We start from the raw sequence: 16,908 nt of genomic DNA on the forward strand, positions 1-16,908 counted from the left end.
CTTGAAACGGTATCCCAGTTGAAGTACCTTGGAATCATCTTGGACTCTAATCTTTCCTTCGAAAAACATGTGAAAAAAGTTGTCAACGCTGTAAAATTTAACCTTCAAAACTTTAAACAAATCAGGCTTTGTATTTGGACTGATGCTGGTAGATCGTACCTTCATTGTATGATCCTGTCTCATATTGAATATTGCTGCACAACATGGTCATTTGCTGGTATGACAGTACTAAATCCTTTAGAGCAACTTTATAAAAAAGCCATCAAAGTCTTTGCGGAAAAAGCCATATTCCACGCATTACTGTGAAATTCTGGAGAAATACCATCTTTTATGTTTTACCAAATTTATAATGTTTAAGCGTGCTTGTCTCATCTACAAAACTCTCCATGGCCTAGTCCCTCCTCCTCTGGAGGAATTTATTAGACATAGAGATCCTAACCTCAGGACTCGGTCTGCTTCTAGAGGGGACTGTGAGGTGCCCCTCAGACGAACTGCCACAGGACAAAACACCATCTCTGTGAAGGGTTGGACAAACTGGAACAGCCTTCCAACAACGATATGAGACAGTCCCACCCTGAGTGCTTTTAAAAATGAGCTTAAAAAATGGCTCAAAAACAATCAAACCTGTCAACACAGGTGAGATGTACTGTACATAATCTCATGTTTTGTTTTAATTTTTTATTTATTGTAATTGTTTGTTGTGTCTGAGGATTACAGATGGAAAGCGGGGGGTCACGTGGGTTCACCGAGCAAGATGGACGCTTGAGAGAGCTCTCCCGATCGAGGCCCTCCAGTTTACTTTATTTCGCTATCAAAATCCGCTTCTCAGTAACGAATGGTTGTTACTGGCCAACCGTAAAAGTTATCGGGTGGAGTGGTGTTCGTTTTGGAGTGAGCAATGACGACTAGGACGGCAGCGGCTAAACAAAGTGTGGTAGCTAGCAGCACGGTGGCTAATTCGAGGCCCGCTAGCCAAACTGCGGACTCCGGTGTGTTAATGGAAATACAGCAGTCTCTACAGAAAGCTATGGAAGAAATGGCTAGAGTTGGTCAGCTTCTGACAACTCTACAAAGTGATGTGAGTGAAGTGAAGCAGGCTAATGTGGAGCTACGTGGTGATATGGACGGAGTCCTGCTGAGACTGGAAGAGGCCGAGCAATGCATCTCCGAGCTGGAAGACGATAACAAGAAGCTTCGCCAATCGGTAAATAAAAGCACAAAAACATGCGAGGAACTCCATCAGGCAGTAGAGAATGCAGCTAATCGAGACAGACGCCAGAATTTACGCCTGATTGGGTTGAAAGAGAGGATGGAGAACGGAAAGGTGGAGGAGTGTGTGCGAAGTATAATTGCTGAAGCACTAGGTGTTGAGCTCGACCCGATACAGTTACAGCGGGTGCACCGTGCACCTGTGCCGATACCGCAGGACAATATACCACCGAGACCGATAATTATCAGGTTTCTGAGCTACTTGGAACGAGAACGGGTGCTCGCCGCTGCGAGGGAGAAGTATAACAGGAAAGACAGTATTATCTGGAAAGGCTGCAAGCTGTCATTTTTCCCTAATATGACCAGGGAAAAGAGGAAAAAGTTCACGGACGTCAGACGGAAGTTGCACGAGCTGGATGTACGTTTTACCCTGGCTTATCCAGCAGAGTTACGCTTCACCTGGAAGGGTAAACGGGTGAAGTTTACGGACCATCGCCAGGCTATGTCCTTCTTAAGTAACGAGGAGGAGGAGGGAAACGGCAAAGGAACTGCAGTAATGCGGCTTTTTGGCAATCAACAGTTTTTTGGTTTTTTTCTCCTTTCCCTTCTTTGTGGGGTGGGGGGGGAGTAAATACGGGTACACTGTGGAGGCAACTGCACATATGGACATTACTTTGTAATCTGAATATAAGGTGGTTCTTGGCCGTAGTATATTGATTATTTTCAAGGTCGTTTGGTTACTTTTGGTTAATAATGGTTACTTGAGAAATTATAATGTATACAGGAGGGAGAAGTAGAGGGGGATCTCTGAAGGCAACCACTCGTGTGTCACATGGACCACGTTATGGGAGGTTCTCTCTGAACAGAGAGTGTGGGGGGAGATATGGGGCGGGGTGAGTTCGTGGGGTTACTTCAATTGTTCGTTCTTAAGAATATTTTTTTATGTGTATTTGAGTGTTTAAATGGAGGAATAATGGCACTTTTTTCTTTACATTTTATCTTTTCAGTGGCAGCAAGGTCTATTATAATATATATTTTTTATAACGGCTAAGTGTGTAAGAATGACAACTTGGAATGTAAATGGACTTCAGAACCCGACAAAGCTTAAGAAATGCATAACATACCTGAAATCACAACAGACTCAGGTGGCCTTTATACAGGAAACACATTTGTCAGACTCAGAGGTACTTAAATGAAGGAGGGTGTTGGGAAAGTGTAGGAACACGGACCCACAACAGGGGGCGCAATGAATGGACAATGGAGGAAGTCAAATAACAACACTTTACTGTTGTGAATGGGCACAACAAATACAACAGATTACAATAATGGACAAAAGCCAAATCACAAAAGGTGTCGTGTGGGCAGGCTCGAAGATAGGAGACGTCCATCCAAAGCAGAACCGGAACCCCACGATTTCCTCCGCCACCAGACCCCGGGAATACTGGAGCCACCAAGTCCCGAATTCCCAGGTGGCCAATGCCTCCGCGTGTCGGACCTGGTACTGCTGGCGAGGAACAAAGAAACAATTAAATGAGGGGCGCGTTTGCACCCAGCAATCCGCACGGCAGGAAAAATACCTTCCACCTCTCGTTGGAAAAGGAGTCTGTTATACAACGCACAAAGTCACAAAAAGTACTGTCACCCAGTTAGCTGAGTACGTTACCATCCAGGTAGAACGATATCTCGGCAAAGAGGTGGAGACGTCGTCCTGCTGATGTACCCCTGCTGATCGGATGATTGGTAACAGCTGTTGCAGGTGATGCGTGACAGCTGTCACCCTGGCTGCTCCTGTGAGGCGGCTGCGCCCTCTGGTGCCTGGAGCCCGCACTCCAGACAGGGCGCCCTCTGGTGGTGGGCCACAGTACCTCCTCTTCTGGCGGCCCACACAACAGGACCCCCCCCTCAACGGCGCCTCCTGGCGCCCCGACCAGGCTTGTCCGGGTGGCGGCGGTAGAAATCGGCCAGGAGGGCCGGGTCCAGGATGAAGCTCCTCTTCACCCAGGAGCGTTTCTTCGGGACCGTACCCCTCCAGTCCACCAAATACTGGAAGCCCCGGCCCATCCTACGGACATCCAAGAGCAGGTACAGTCAAGCCGGTCGTCATCGATGATCCGGGCAGGAGGCGGCGCCGGACCCGGGGTACAGAGGGGTGAGGTGTGATGTGGTTTGATTCGGGAACATGAAACACAGGAATTGATCCGCAGTGAGGTCGGAAGCTGAAGCCTCACTGCAGCTGGACTGATGACCTGAAGGAGCGATGTAACAGTCCTGTAGCTTGGGAGAGTCCACTCTGAGGGGAATGTCCTTTGTGGCATAACCACACCTCCTGCCCTGGCCGATACGCAGGGCCGGAGTCCGCCGACGGTCTGCATGGGCTTTTGCCCTCGTCCGGGCCTTTAGCAAAGCAGAACGGGCGGCACGCCACACCCGACGGCACTTCCGTAGGTGGGCCTGGACCGAGGGCACACCGACCTCTCCATCAACCACGGAAACAACGGGGGCTGATACCCCAGGACACACCTCAAAAGGGGAGAGGCCGGTGGCTGAAGACACCTGGCTGTTATGGGCATACTCGATCCAGGCCCAGATGGGTACTCCAGGCCGCCGGGTGCGCGGCAGTCACGCAGCGCAAGGCCTGTTCCACCTCCTGGTTTACACGTTCTGCTTGCCCGTTGGTCTGAGGGTGGTACCCGGACGAGAGACTCACCGTGGCCCCCAGTTCCCGGCAGAAGCTCCTCCAGACTTGCGCGGAGAACTGGGGACCGCGATCGGAGACGATGTCTGTTGGAATCCCATGCAGCCGGACGACGTGGTGGACCAGGAGGTCCGCTGTCTCCTGGGCTGTTGGGAGCTTCGGGAGGGCCACGAAGTGGGCCGCCTGGAGAATCGGTCCACTATCGTGAGGATGGTGGTGTTACCCTGGGACGGCAGGAGGCCCGTGACAAAATCCAGGCCGATGTGGGACCAGGGGACAGGCAGCGGCTGGAGTAGTCCTGATGCCCGGCGATGGTCAGCCTTGCCCCTGGCGCAGGTGGTGCAGGCCTGGATATAGTCCGGACGTCGGCCTCTAGGGACGCCCACAGAAGCGCTGCGGACAACTGCCATGGTTCTTCGCACCCCTGGATGACAGGAGAGCTTGGAGCCGTGACAGAAGTCCAGGACTGCAGCCCTAGCCACTGGTGGGACGTATAGTTTGTTCTTCGGCCCAGTTCCTGGGTCCGGGCTTCGTGCCAGGGCCTCCCGGACGGTTCTCTCTACGTCCCAGGTGAGGGAGGCCACGATAGTGGACTACGGGATGATGGGTTCCGGTGGATCCGACAACTCCGCTTTGACTTCATCTTCATGTACCGGGACAAGGCATCCGATCTCTGGTTTTTGGTCCCGGGACGGTAGGTGATCCGGAAGTCAAAACAGCCGAAGAACAGTGACCAGCGGGCTTGCCTGGGGTTCAGCCGCTTGGCGGTCCTGATATACTCCAGGTTCGGTGGTCAGTGAAAACCGTGAATGGCACGGACGTTCCCCTCCAACAGATGTCTCCACTCTTCAAGAGCCTCTTTCACTGCAAGGAGTTCTCGATTGCCGACGTCATAGTTCCGTTCGGCCGGGGTCAACCTGCGGGAAAAATAGGCACACGGGTGAAGGACCTTATCGGTCTTCCCGCTCTGGGAAAGCACAGCTCCTATCCCTGAGTCCGAGGCGTCCACTTCAACCACTAACTGGCGACTAGGATCGGGGCTGCACCAGAACTGGTGCAGACGAAGAAGCGCCGTTTCAACTCCTTGAACGCGACATCGCAACGATCCGACCAGGTGAAGGGGACTTTTGGTGAGGTCAGGGTTGTCAGGGGGCTAACTACCTGACTGTAGCCTTAATGAACCTCCTGTAGAAATTTGCAAAGCCGAGGAACTGTTGCAGCTTCCTACGGCTAGTGGTTGGGGCCAGTCTCTCACCGCCGCAACTTGGCCGGATCAGGCAGCGACGGAGTTGGGGGAGATGATAAACCCCAAGAAGGACAACGATGTGCGGTGAAACTCACACTTCTCGCCCTTCACAAACAGCCAGTTCTCCAACAACCCGCTTGCAGGACCTGACGTACATGCCGGACATGAGTCTTCAGGATCCGGAGAAAAGATGAGTATATCGTCTAGATATACGAAGACGAATCAGTGCAGGAAATCCCGCAAGACATCATTAACCAATGCTTGGAACGTCGCGGGGGCGTTTGTGAGGCGAACGGCATGACCAGGTACTCAAAGTGACCTAAGGGGGTGTTTAAATGCCGTCTTCCACTCGTCTCCCTTCCGGATCCGAACCAGGTGATAAGCATTTCTAAGATCTAGCTTCGTGAATATTTGGGCTCCATGCAGGGGCGTGAACACTGAATCCAACAAGGGCAACGGGTATCGATTACGAACCGTGATTTCGTTCAGTCCCCTATAATCAATGCATGGACGAAGTCCACCGTCTTTTTTACCCACAAAAAGAAACCTGCACCCATCGGGGAGGTGGAATTCCGGATCAACCCCGGCGGCTAAAGAGTCCCGGATGTAGGTCTCCATTGATTCGCGCTCAGGTCATGAGAGGTGTACAGCTTGCTGGACGGGAACTCAACGCCTGGAACCAAATCAATGGCACAATCGTACGGACGTGGGGGGGAAGGGTGAGCGCCAGATCCTTACTGAACACATCCACAAGTCATGGTACTCCACCGGCACCGTCCCTAGATTGGGCGGGACTCTGACCTCCTCCTTAGCCTGGGAACCGGAGGAACCGAGGAACCTAAACATACCCGATGGCAGGTCTCGCTCCACTGACCACTACCCCGGACGGCCAATCGATCGGGGGGATTGTGTTTAACATCCAGGGGAACCCTAGAATCACACGGGAGGTGGTAGGAGTCACAAAAAACTCGATCTCCTCCCGGTGATTTCCTGACACCACCAGAGTTACTGGTGGTGTCTTATGTTGATTGGAGGGAGTAAGGAGCCATCTAGTGCCCGCACCTGCACAGGCGAGGGTAAGCGCCACCAGAGGGAGCCCTATCTCCCTGGCCCATCTTGCTGTCTAACAGATTCCCTTCAGACGCCGTGTCCACCAGTGCTGGGGGCCTTCAGGGTTAATCCTCATAAGGATTGTCACTGGGAGTCGTGTGGCGATATGGGTATGTCCCACGTGAATGTTTTGGCCCACCCCTAACCCAGTGTCTAGGGGCGGGGTTTGGTGTTTAACGCTCGGGGCAGTCCTCACTTGATGCTCTATTGAGCCACAAACAAAGCACGCTCCGCAGGCCAGCCTACCTCTGTCTATCTGGTGCCCTAAATGTGGCCCTGCTCGTGTCCATAGCTTCGTCAGCAGGGGGAGCTGTCACCACACGGAGCGTAGAGGCCGTGGAGCGTGGGGAGGGCGGAACTCGGTAGGAACCGGAAGGGAGAGGGACGGCGCGTGCCCGGCCACGCCCTTCGTCTCGTTCCCGGCGGCGTTCTTCTAACCGATTGTCTAATCGTATAACGAGATCGATAAGCCCGTCTAAATCCCGCAGTTCGTCCTTGGCCACCAGGAGCTCCTTCAGGACCAACGACAGTCCGTTTACGAAGGCGGTGCGGAGGGCAGTGTTATTCCAGCCGGACCTCGCAGCCGCGATGCGGAAGTCGACTGCATAAGCAGCTGCGCTCCGGCGCCCCTGTCTCATTGACAGCAGCACGGCTGAAGCGGTCTCTCCTCTATTTGGGTGATCGAACACTGTTCTGAACTCCCTCACAAACCCATCATATGTCAGAAGGAGCCGTGAATTTTGCTCCCAGAGCGCTGTAGCCCAAGCGCGTGCCTTGCCGCGAAGCAGATTAATCACATAAGCTATCTTACTAGCATCAGTCGCGTACATGACGGGACGTGTGCGAAGACGAGCGAACACTGCATAAGAAAGTCCGCGCATGTCTCCACACAACCCCCGTACGGCTCTGGAGGGCTTATGTATGCTTCAGGGGAAGGTGGGAGGGGTCGTTGAACGACCTGTGAACGTCACTGTTGCGCACAGGATCGACAGGAGGGGGAGCCGCAGCAGCGCCCTGAGGGCGTGCTTCCACCTGCGCGGCGAGAGCCTCCACCCTGCAGTTAAGGAGGCGTTCTGCTCGGTCATCAGATCCAGCCGAGCCGTAAAGCGGTGAGGATTCGCTGCAACTCACGACCATTCTCCTGCAGACGCCTGTGCGCCCTGCTCTTCCATTGGCCGTTCAACAGCCGGTTGACGCCCCTCGGGGTCCATGACGTTGGACGAGATATCCTGTGGGAAAGTGTAGAACACGGACCCACAACAGGGGGCGCAAATGAACGGACAATGGAGGAAGTCAAATAACAACACTTTACTGTTGTGAATGGACACAACAAATACAACAGATTACAATAATGGACAAAAAGCCAAATCACAAAAGGTGTCGTGTGGCAGGCTCGAAGATAGGAGACGTCCGTCCAAAGCAGAGAACCGGAACCACACGATTTCCTCCGCCACCAGACCCCGGGAATACTGGAGCCGCCAAGTCCCGAATTCCCAGGTGGCCACTGCCTCCGCGTGTCGGACCTGGTACTGCTGGCGAGGAACAAAAAAACAATTAAATGAGGGCGCGTTTGCACCCAGCAATCCGCACGGCAGGAAAACTACCTCCACCTCTCGTTGGAAAAGGAGTCTGTTATACAACGCACAAAGTCACAAAAAGTTACTGTCACACAGTTAGCTGAGTACGTTACCATCCAGGTAGAACGATATCTCGGCAAAGAGGTGGAGACATCGTCCTGCTGATGTACCCCTGCTGATCGGATGATTGGTAACAGCTGTTGCAGGTGATGCGTGACAGCTGTCACCCTGGCTGCTCCTGTGAGGCGGCTGCGCCCTCTGGTGCCTGGAGCCCGCACTCAGACAGGGGCGCCCTCTGGTGGTGGGCCAGCAGTACCTCCTCTTCTGGCGGCCCACACAACAGAGGGACTGGGTGGGGCAGGTGTTTCACTGTTCATATACAAGTAAGAAGCAGGGGGTGGCTATTTTGGTGCACAAAAAACTTAATTTTTCTATTATAAAAGAACAAAACAATTCAGAAAGAAGAGTGATATGTGTGGAAGCTAATGTTAATGGGGTTAAGGTTAATTTATGTAATATCTACACCCCGAATATAGAGGATGCACATTTTTTCCATAAAGTAAACAAACTAATGGGGGGCTTTTCAGGGGATCATACAATAATTGCAGGAGATTTTAATCAAGTTTTAGATGTTGCATTAGATAAGACCACCTTCACCAGAAATAAACCAAAAGACAGAATGGCTATTACACTAATGATGGAAGATCTTGGACTAGTGATATATGGCGAGTAGTCAACCTGAGAGAGAGGGAGTATACATTTTATTCACATAAACACAAATCACATTCCAGAATTGAGTACTTTTTAATAAGTAATAATTTGGTTGGGAATGTATCAGATTGTATAATGGGACCAATAGCTTTAACTGATCATGCTCCTGTGCACCTGGGAGTGATTTTGGAGCCAGATCTTGGTAGAAGGGGTAGATGGAGATTAATGTGTCTTTGTTGCAAAGCCCTGAATTTCTTAAGTTGGTGGAAGATGAGTTGAATATTTTTTTCAAAATTAATATTTGGCTCAACAGAAAAGATTGGAACCGTTTGGGAGGCATCAAAAGCTTATATGAGAGGGCAGATTATTGCTTATGCCAGCAGACAAAAAAGGGAACATTCAAAAAGATAACATTGGAAACAGAACTCAAGGAACTGGAGAGGAAGCTATCAGCGCACTATTCAGATGCTACACTGAAACACGTTTGTGACCTAAAATTACAGATGAATGAAATATATAATAAAACGTTGAATATGCCCTATTTAGACTAAACAGTAATTTTTATGAAAGTGGAGAGAAAACAGGTAGGCTGTTAGCCAGGCAGCTTAAAAAGAAAGAGGCTAGTTATACAATACCTGCTATTAAAGATGAGACCAGGGTACTTAAGACCAGTACTAGTGACATAAACAAGGTCTTTTTGACATTTTATAAGAAACCTTATGAGTCAGAGGTAGTATATGATAAACACAGGTGTGACAAATTCTTTTCTAAATTTCATCTGCCAAGATTGACAGAAGACCAGCAGAAAGGTTTAGACAGTCCTATAACAGTGGAGGAGGTGAAAAAGGCCATATCCTTAATGAAAGTAGGAAAATCACCTGGATTAGATGGGTTTCCATCTGAATATTATAAAAAGCTAATGGATAGCTGGCTCCTGTTCTAACTGAGGTTTACCAAGAGTCCTTTTCATCGGGAAAGATGCCTGACACATTTAACGAGGCTCTGATTCACTTATTTACAAAAAGGATAAAGAGCCTACAGATCCAGGTAGCTTTAGGCCAGGAGTTTGATTAATGTTGATTGCAAAATACTGACTAAGGTTATTGCCCTAAGAATGGAAAGATATTGCCAAGCCTGATTCACTCGGATCACGTTGGCTTTGTGAAGGGAAGGAACTTCATCTGACAATGTCAGAAGGCTCTTACATCTTATGTGGGGAGCTAGAATAATAGCACTCCCAACAGTGGCTTTATCATTGGATGTCTCATAAAGCCTTTGATAGAGTAGAATGGAGCTTTCTTAAATATACTCTTAGAGCATTTGGGTTTGGCGAGGGATTAATTATATGGGTGAGTGTTATTTATTCTGATCCAAAGGCAGCAGTTTTAACAAATGGATTGGTATCACCATTCTTTAGATAAGGAGAGGGACAAAGCAAGGGATCCTCTCAGCGCCCTATTATTCATATTATTTTTAGAACCATTAGCGGCCGCTGTTAGAAACGATAAAAGCATCAGGGGAGTAATCTACGGTTCAGAAGAGCATAAAATGTTTCTGTATGCTGATGATATTTTGCTCTTTATAAGAGACCCTTCCTCTTCAGTTCCAAAGGTTTTATGCATAATTGACAAATTTTCAGAGTTATCAGGCTATAAAATAAATTGGCAAAAGTCAGAAGCTATGCCAGTGTCAAAGGGATGTCTCCAACCTCTTCTTTCTCCATTCCAGTTTAGGTGGGTTCCAGTCGGAATGAAGTATCTGGGAATTAGGTTATGTTCAGAACTGACAAACATAATTTCAATAAATTTAGAGCCGTTATTACAAAAATTAAAATTAATTTAGATAAGTGGAAATTGCTGAATTTTACTTTGTGGGGAAAAATTAATACTATTAAAATGTTGGTTGCTCCTCAATTTAATTATATATCAATGATGATACCAATAACAATAGGTAACATTTTTTTTAAATGATATAATTTATTAATTAGGGATTTTCTTTGGAATGGTAAAAAAGCAAGAATTGGAATAGCAAAACTCACAGCTTTGAGGGAATGTGGAGGGCTGGCTCTTCCGGACCTCGAATTATATAATCTTGCATTTGAAATGAATAAATTATCTAATCATTGGAAAAAATGAGCAACCGGAGGTAGGGTGGATTAAACTGGAAAAGGAAATTGCGGCCCCATTTAATATTATTCAATTGCTTTCCCAAAAATCTACAAATTCAACACAACATAATCCAATCATACAACATTCACAGTGGGCATGGGCAAAGACACATAAAATATTACGAATCTCTCCATACAAACAGATCTATTCTTCGGTATGGAATAACCCGTTAGTGCATATTGGAAAATCTCGCTTTCTGTGGCGGAAATGGCTTGAACAAGGGGTGCACAAAATAGAACATCTATATAGAGAGGATAACTTTATGTCCTTTAACATGATAAGAGAAACATTTAATTTGGTTGATAAAGGGGACTTTACAGATTAGGAGTAGCGTGGGCTCAGTGTTTGGTTTAAATCAGATACAGTTGAATAGGCCAGGTACTCAACAGACGGCATCAATGTTTTATAAGAAACTTTTGGGTTATCAAGGTGCACTTTGTAATGGCTTAAGATTGACCTGGCAAAGGGATTTACAAATTGAAATTAATGAAGAAAGGTGGAGTAATATAATTTCAAATATAGGCTGGGCAACTAGAGATGCCAGAAGCAAGCAAAGGATGTGAATACTTATGGACACGTGATTTCTTAGTTTTTTTATTTTTTAATAAATTTGCAAAAAAAAAAAAAAAAACATTTTTTTTATGTTGTCATTATGGGGTGTTGTGAGTAGAATTTTGAGGGGGAAAAAGTAAGTTATTCTATTCTGGAATAAGGCTGTAACATAGTATGTAGGAAAAATGAAAGGTTGTGAATACCATTTGGATGCTCTGTGTGTTGGACGGCTTAGAGATGGTGGTGCTAACAAAAAGACGGGATATAAAGGTGAAGACATTCTGATTTTCTTTAGGGGTGACAAGGATGAGAGGATTACAAAGAGGGAGAGCACAGGTAGGACAGTTTGGAGTCAAATTCAGAAAGGTGAGATTGAGATGGTTTGGACATGTGGAGAGGGACTCAGGGTATATAGGGAGAAGGATGCTGAGGATGGAGCTACCAAGCAGGAGGAGAAGAGGGAAGACAAAGAGGTTTATGGATGTGCTGAGGAAGGACATGAAGTGCAAGTGGTTAGAGAGACAGAAGTCGGGATGAGATTGAGATGGATGATCTGCTGTGGCGCCCCCTAACTGGAGCAGGAAGGAGGAGAGACATTTTGGCAGTGTGTATGTGTGTGTATGTGTGTGTGTGTGTGTGTGTGTGTGTGTGTGTGTATATTTATTTATTTATTAATAGTGGGCAGTGGTAGTGTAATATCAAGCTGAGGTGGGGAGGTGTCTGGTGTAAAACCTGTGCCAAATGAACATGCAGGTCCATGTCAGATCTGCTGTGGCAAATTTTGAAACAGAGCAAAGATCTGCACAGCCTGAAAGCTCCCATGCAAAAATCTTTATTGACACCAAGTGTGAGGTTTCGGGCACAGCCCTTCTCCAGCACGCCGTCTGCATTTTGGATGTGCGTGTCTGATCTGCTGTGGTAACCCCAAGTGGAAAGAAGGGAGGAGAAGAACTTGCTTTCGTCTTTTTGCCTCGATGATTCAAAGCCCGACAGAGCTCTGGAACAACTGGTGTTTTGTTCAAGCTGCACTTCAAACTCAAAGCATGAAGACGGTGTCAGTGTGAACATGCTGGACTTACATAGTCACGTAAGAGAAGCGCCCACAAAACTGCTGCTGGATCACATTCTGCAGGTTGGGGCTCTTCTGCTTTGACAGTGTGTCCTCCAAAAGAGACAGGAAGAGCTTGGAAAACTCCTGAGCATCCTGAATGTAAAAGAAAAAGAAAACATGAAGGAAGTGCACTCTGCTTGATGTGCTGCATTCACACTATGTGTGCAGTCCATCTGCCGTCCGTGCCGAGCTGACACACTCCGTTACGTAATGGCTGAGTGGATCCTTGTCATTTGATTGGTGCTTTGTATGTCACGTGACATTGTTTATTTGTCCTATTTGTGTTGTGCTGCATTTTCTGTGCAAATTTGGTTTCATACACTTTGCACCACTGCACGTTGTGACCACCGCGCACGTGGTTTGCGGACACACACTAGTGGTGGCGGCATTTAGCTAAACATGGCGGAGTTAGTTTTGCTGACGGACGATGATTTGAAGGAGCTAACTGACGGTGCTAATTCTTCTAACACAAAAAAACAAGTCCACTACGCCGTCAGCCGTCTGGAGGCATGAAGAGCTGTTAGGATGAAGTTAGGATAAAAAGATGGACAAATTTCTGATGTGATTTTTCAATGGAGCGAGGAAAGTAGACGGCAGTCTGTACACAAAGCCGGTGCATGGCATCACGGACTACTGAGAACAACTTTGGACTCCTATTTAAAGTTTGTGTTGGACTGTTGATGTCAAAGCACCAGTGACAAACACCAAAATGTCAGCCCCTTTTCCGATAAGGTTCTACTTTCACAGTTATTATATAAAGCAAATAATGAATGTTAATTCATTCTTTCATTGGAATGAATATTTCATTCGGTGAAAGCTGGACCGTACCATTCAACTCGATGAATTTCACCTCATGAAATATTTGTACCACTGACCTCATAAACATTCATTATTTGTATAATAAAATTTTCTGTATAATAAGCGTTTCTTGTCGTAACAGAGTCAAATGTATTAGAAATTGTAATTTTTTTGTTTGTTTATATATTAATAATCTAATGATTATTATATACAATTTTAGAGAAAGAGACAAAAAGAACCTGAATAGAAACACAACAGAAAAAATATAAAACCAACTAACAATGAACATACAAAAATAAATAAATACATACATACAGAAATAAATAAGTGTTTCAGTCAAACCATATTTTCAATGTGTTCATTTTTTCAGTGATTTCCTCCAGAACTATCTGCCAAACTAGAAAACTGCTGCATCTAGTAAGAGCAGAATACTACTGAAATGAATTTGAATAAGGAAAGTTGGGTTTTTTCTCACTAAAGGGATGCTGCACTCACTGCAGTTTATTGTCTAGAATAGTCCCAGATTGCATTTCACAGCTTCTAGAATTCAAACATTTTGTGCAGGTGGTGTTGGGGGGTAATTTTAGGTTTCAGCTTTTTTTGTTTTTCACCACTTTCATCCCTGAATATGTCAATCGTGAGTCACTTTTGTGCGGATTAAAGTCACTAACTGGGACTCCTGTCTTATTGGGAGAAAGAAACGAGAATCGTCCTCCGTTCTGTTCACACAGCTCCAAACGCTGCGCGGCTCTCTGACGAGTCAAGCTGAATGATAGAGTCCAGTCGGAATTAATAACTTCAAACCGAAACACTGTTTTGTTTATTTTTATTTATGTCCAGAGATCAAGGATACAGTGACCAATTTCATATTTATTTACTTTAAGAAATACATAGAAAACCGGTAAAGCCTACTTTTAGTACAAAATTCACAAGAGGTATCGATAAGGAATTAGATTGATAAGCAGAATCGATAATGGCATTGATATTGATAAAATCTCATCAATACCCATCCCTATTGGTGAACAACTTGATAACGATTTTATAATATACCTATAAATGTTAATGTTGTATGGTTTTCTGAAGGGTGTAAAAAGCCATACTCATTGGTGAACAACTTGATAACGATTTTATAATATACCTATAAATGATGAATGTTGTATGGTTTTCTGAAGGGTGTAAAAAGCTATACTCATTGGTGAACAACTTAACAATTTTATAATATACCTATAAATGATAAATGTTGTATGGTTTTCTGAAGGGTGTAAAAAGCCATACTCATTGGTGAACAACTTGATAACGATTTTATAATATACCTATAAATGATGAATGTTATATGGTTTTGGGAAGGGTGTAAAAAGCCATACTCATTGGTGAACAACTTGATAACGATTTATAATATACCTATAAATGATAAATGTTGTATGGTTTTCTGAAGGGCGTAAAAAGCCATACTCATTGGTGAACAACTTGATAACGATTTTATAATATACCTATAAATGATGAATGTTGTATGGTTTTCTGAAGGGCGTAAAAAGCCATACTCATTGGTGAACAACTTGATAACGATTTTATAATATACCTATAAATGATGAATGTTGTATGGTTTTCTGAAGGGTGTAAAAAGCCATACTCATTGGTGAACAACTTGATAACGATTTTATAATATACCTATAATGATGAATGTTGTATGGTTTTCTGAAGGGTGTAAAAAGCCATACTCATTGGTGAACAACTTGATAACGATTTTATAATATACCTATAAATGATGAATGGTTTTCTGAAGGGTGTAAAAAGCCATACTCATTGGTGAACAACTTGATAACGATTTTATAATATACCTATAAATGATGAATGTTGTATGGTTTTCTGAAGGGTGTAAAAAGCCATATTCATTGGTGAACAACTTGATAACGATTTTATAATATACCTATAAATGATGAATGGTTTTCTGAAGGGTGTAAAAAGCCATACTCATTGGTGAACAACTTGATAACGATATTATAATGTACCTATAAATGATAAATGTTGTATGGTTTTGTGAAGGGTGTAAAAAGCCATATTCATTGGTGAACAACTTGATAACGATTTTATAATATACCTATAAATGATGAATGTTGTATGGTTTTCTGAAGGGTGTAAAAAGCCATATTCATTGGTGAACAACTTGATAACGATATTATAATATACCTATAAATGATAAATGTTGTATGGTTTTGTGAAGGGTGTAAAAAGCCATATTCATTGGTGAACAACTTGATAACGATTTTATAATATACCTATAAATGATAAATGTTGTATGGTTTTCTGAAGGGTGTAAAAAGCCATACTCATTGGTGAACTTGATAACGATTTTATAATATACCTATAAATGATGAATGGTTTTCTGAAGGGTGTAAAAAGCCATACTCATTGGTGAACAACTTGATAACGATTTTATAATATACCTATAAATGATGAATGGTTTTCTGAAGGGTGTAAAAAGCCATATTCATTGGTGAACAACTTGATAACGATTTTATAATATACCTATAAATGATGAATGGTTTTCTGAAGGGTGTAAAAAGCCATACTCATTGGTGAACAACTTGATAACGATTTTATAATATACCTATAAATGATGAATGTTGTATGGTTTTCTGAAGGGTGTAAAAAGCCATATTCATTGGTGAACAACTTGATAACGATTTTATAATATACCTATAAATGATAAATGTTGTATGGTTTTCTGAAGGGTGTAAAAAGCCATACTCATTGGTGAACAACTTGATAATGATTTTATAATATACCTATACGAGGTCTGTGAGAAAAGTATCTGACCTTTTTATTATATGCAAAAAATATATGGATTTGATTCATATGTTTTTACGTCAGCCAAGCTTGAACCTTCGTGCGCATGCGTGAGTTTTTTCACGCCTGTCGGTTCCGTCATTCGCCTGTGGGCAGGCTTTGAGTGAGCACTGGTCCACCCCTCTCGTCGTTTTTTCACTGCGAGGAAATGGTGGAATGATTTGGGCTTTGTTCCATCAGAATTTTTTCAGAAACTGTTAGAGACAGGCAGCTGGAAACCATTCGGAAAATTCACATGGCTTTCGGTGAAAATTTTAATGGGCTTCACAGAGATTACGGAGTGTTACTACAGCTTTAAGGACGGCCCACAATGGCGCACGGCGCGCCGTGCTCCGAGCCGCGATCGACAGGCAGAAACCACCATTTAATTTCTAAACGGATCGCTGTATGGCTCCAGGACCATCGTGCGCAACTTCTCTGGTTATCACAAGAGCTGGACATCAGCGATTTTCCGGCAGATTTCACTTTTAACAAGAGATTTTCTCATGGAAAGCCGCGCGGAGGCTTCACGCGTCATGACGGATTCGCTGATGGAGCGAGACAAAGAAGACCTCCATTTTGAGTGCCCAGCTCTCCACAATTTCTCTTATACGCACTCAACTGGTAAGCCACTGAAAGCCGAGATAGGCATGTCCCAACTTGTCCTCAAACACTCCAAAACATTTATCATTTGTAGGTATATTATAAAATCGTTTTTATAATATGGATGATTTTATAATATACCTATAAATGATAAATGTTGTATGGTATGGTTTTTGGCATATCATTTATAGATATACGATAATAATATTTATTACACACAGCTTCAGTCTAATATTAGTAATAAAGCTCATAGCAAGAACACCCCCAGCTCCAAAACAAATGCACAAGTAGACCAAATAAAT

The 16,908-nt window shown here is 44.8% G+C and overlaps 1 protein-coding gene across 1 annotated transcript in view; it reads right to left on the minus strand.

Annotated features, from left to right (window-relative positions):
- Window positions 1-12,317: 12,317 nt before the first annotated feature.
- usp48 (ubiquitin specific peptidase 48) overlaps window positions 12,318-16,908 on the minus strand; it is a 59,656-nt gene continuing 55,065 nt past the window's right edge. The window contains exon 5 of the mRNA XM_034167508.1: window positions 12,318-12,472. Coding sequence (XP_034023399.1) covers window positions 12,344-12,472 — 129 coding nt within the window. The 3' untranslated portion in view covers window positions 12,318-12,343. The remainder of the gene's footprint in view (window positions 12,473-16,908) is intronic.

The sequence above is a fragment of the Thalassophryne amazonica genome, chromosome 3 (genome assembly GCF_902500255.1).
Source record: "Thalassophryne amazonica chromosome 3, fThaAma1.1, whole genome shotgun sequence".
NCBI classification, from domain to species: Eukaryota; Metazoa; Chordata; class Actinopteri; order Batrachoidiformes; family Batrachoididae; genus Thalassophryne; species Thalassophryne amazonica.